At 47.4% G+C, this 3005-nt stretch overlaps 1 protein-coding gene across 1 annotated transcript; it reads right to left on the reverse strand.

The window, feature by feature from the left end:
- Nucleotides 1–1895: 1895 nt before the first annotated feature.
- Nucleotides 1896–2674, reverse strand: LOC123176670 (ethylene-responsive transcription factor 1A-like). The gene has a single exon (XM_044590768.1). It carries the CDS (start codon nucleotides 2634–2636, stop codon nucleotides 1971–1973), a length of 666 nt encoding a protein of 221 aa, XP_044446703.1. The 5' UTR covers nucleotides 2637–2674; the 3' UTR covers nucleotides 1896–1970.
- Between the last annotated feature and the right edge of the window lie 331 nt (nucleotides 2675–3005).

The following is a 3005-nucleotide window of genomic DNA, read 5'->3' on the forward strand; positions in this document are numbered from 1 at the left end:
TGTTGTTCTTGGTCAAAAAGTTGATAAGAAATTAAATATTATCCATTATGCTACTAATACCGTGGACACTGCTTAGGAAATTAAGCTACTACCCAAAAAGAATTTCTAGCAGTTGTATTTGCTTGTGATAAGTTCAGACCCTATATTATGATTCTAAAGTTACTATTCACACTGATCATGCTGCTATTGAATATCTCATGGGTAGGAAAGATGCTAAACTAGGTTGATTAGGTGGCTTCTTTTATTACAAGAGTTTTATTTGCATATTGTTGATAGAAAGGAAGTCGATAATCCCGTCGCAGATAATTTGTTTAGGATAGAAAATATTTTTGATGACCCAATACATGTTAATGATAATTTTCCTAATGAGAAATTAGCTGTTATAAATGCTTTCTCTACTCGTGATAACCCTTGGTATGCAGATTATGTTAATTTCATTGTTGCTAAATATATACCGCCCAATTAAAAAAACTTCTTCTTTGATTTAAGACATTACTTTTGGGATGACTCATATCTATATAAAGGAGTAGATGGTGTTATTAGATGTTGTGTACTTGAACATTAGCAGGAAAAAATATTGAGGAAGTGCCACTCCGATGCATACGGAGGGCACCATGCTGGAGACAGAACTACACACAAGGTATTGTAATCTGGTTTTTATTGGCCTATCCTTTTCAAAGATGCACATAAGTTTATCCTTTCTTGTAATGAATATCAAAGAGTTGGAAATATTAGTAGACATCAGGAAATGCCTATGAATTATTTACTTGTTATTGAACCATTTTATGTTAAAGGGGTTTTGATTATAGGGATTTCTATTTTCATGCCTCTCATTGCTTAGTCCTCCTTAGTTTTTCCACGCTCATTTGCAGTCCTCACTTTCCCCCTCTACGGTGCGGCCCACCCTTACAAAAGCCCAAACGGGGGTTTGCCGTCAGGTCAAAGTCTTTGACTATTACCTGGCGCAGTTACTGACGCGTGGGACACCCCTTGTTAGCGGCAGCGCGGGCGTAGGTGGTCTCAGTTACTGATGTGTGGGACACCCCTTATGGGCCCATCTGTCCGGGTGAGTGGTGCATGAACTTGGGACAACAAAAGTTTGAATTTCAAACCATTTGGTAAGAATGGTCCACATTGCAAGTTTGAGCCTATTTTAAAAAAATCAAAGAAAATGAAAAAAAAGCCTCAAAAATAGGAATGCATTTGCATTGAGCCATCTTATGTGCACTAGTTGGTGGGAAAAATCATAAACTTACAATACAACAAGTTTGTAAAAAAAAACTTCACAAAATGTCCTATTTAGTATGAACTTGCATGGAGTTCAAGGCATATGCACATGGAAATTGACCACATACATGGCACAATCCATAATAACATACCTAAAGTTGGCATAACTATGGGCATTACCACTGTGAGCATTTTGTATAAGCAGAGATCCTTTTTTTTACACGTCTCGCCTTACCGCCATGTAAGTCGAGCTGGTTTATTTATTTTTTGCTGTGGGTTCTTTATTTCCTATTCGGCTTACACACAAGTCAAGTACCTGTGTTTTGACACTCGGCGTGCATCACCCCACATGGCGACGTGTGAATTGAGCATTTTTTTCCACGTGTGATCCCAACTGTTGGCGGTTCCCGCAATTTCCTCGCCAAGGGAAGGTCAAGGTTGTCCAGCTTTTAGATCACCTTCCTCTATGAAGGAACTATGCAAATTCGGTGTGTTGCAAATGGGTGTCAACCAAAGATGAGTACACATATATGAACACACTAGAAGTAACACCTAATCAATTGCACATACATGTGCTTACTTCACAATCAATCATATCTTTGTGCATACAAATTACTAGAACTGAAATTAGATCAGCAGGAGATCGTTGCAGCTAGCTTTGCTTTCTCCTATCATCCATACACAAATTAACATACTCCAATATAACCACACCTAACTATCTAACTAGTTGATCATCACCACCATCATAGCACAGGCGGGAACAAGTAGTCCCAATACTCGCCACCAATCTCCTCCAACTCGATCACTCGATCCACAGCTCCTCCAACGTCAGCGCTCATCACACGCCGATCTTGCACCGCTGGTGTCCCGTGACCTCTCCCTGAGTTGGTGAAAGACACCATCTGATCGGAGCCTCCATACGCCGCAGTGACATCGGCGTCGACGGTTCTTGCATGATCGGTGGCGGTGGCACTGCTTCTCCTCCTCCTCTTTCGGCGCGCGCGGCCCGTGGGATGGTCGGCGGCGTCCAGGAACTGACCGTTGTCGCGCTCCAGGTCGAGCCGGCGCTGCACCTTCTCGATCGGGAAGTTGAGGTGCGCGCGCGGGCCGCGCATGCGCAGCGCCGCCACGTCGTAGGCGAGCGCGGCCTCGTCCGCCGTGGCGAACGTGCCCAGCCACACCCGCGCGCCCCGCCGCCGCGTGTCCCGGATCTCCGCCGCGAATTTTCCCCACGGCCGCCGCCGCACGCCTCTGTAGCTCTTGGGCAACGCGGCCTTGCTTCCAGCGGCAGCGCTCTGCTGCCCTTCTCCTCCTCGAGGCGACGCCGCCGCGAGCGGCGGCTGCTCAGCAACTGGCGGTGTGGCCGCGTCCGCCACGCTGAGCAGCTCGTCCCACTCGTCGGCGCCCATGGAGATCCACCTCCCCAGGCTCGGCAGCCGCTGCAGGATCTCGGCTCCGGCCTGATCCACGAAAGATGTCGACGACGCGGGCATCGGCGTGCACCCCGACGGCGTCTCGGTCATGATGGTCGCCCACACGTCCTCCAGGATGTTACTTGTGTCGCGCGGCGCTCCGATCGCCATGGCTAGCACTCCGTTGCCGAATACTAACAATCTCTGAATTAATTCTCCCTGTGATAACGCTGCGCAGGGTTTATAACTTTATATACGTCTGATATGATCTGCCGAGCTCGTGGTGTCACGGCTGACACGGCCCGGCAGTTGGCGATTCCCGGCGCTGCAAGTCAGAGCGTGGCCGTACTGTGAAGCTAGGTCGAG

This window comes from Triticum aestivum, chromosome 1D (genome assembly GCF_018294505.1).
Source record: "Triticum aestivum cultivar Chinese Spring chromosome 1D, IWGSC CS RefSeq v2.1, whole genome shotgun sequence".
NCBI classification, from domain to species: domain Eukaryota; kingdom Viridiplantae; phylum Streptophyta; class Magnoliopsida; order Poales; family Poaceae; genus Triticum; species Triticum aestivum.

Bases quoted from the DNA above. Each gene is read 5' to 3' on its own strand.
- LOC123176670 (XM_044590768.1), bottom strand. From the start codon at position 2,636: ATGGGCGCCGACGAGTGGGACGAGCTGCTCAGCGTGGCGGACGCGGCC.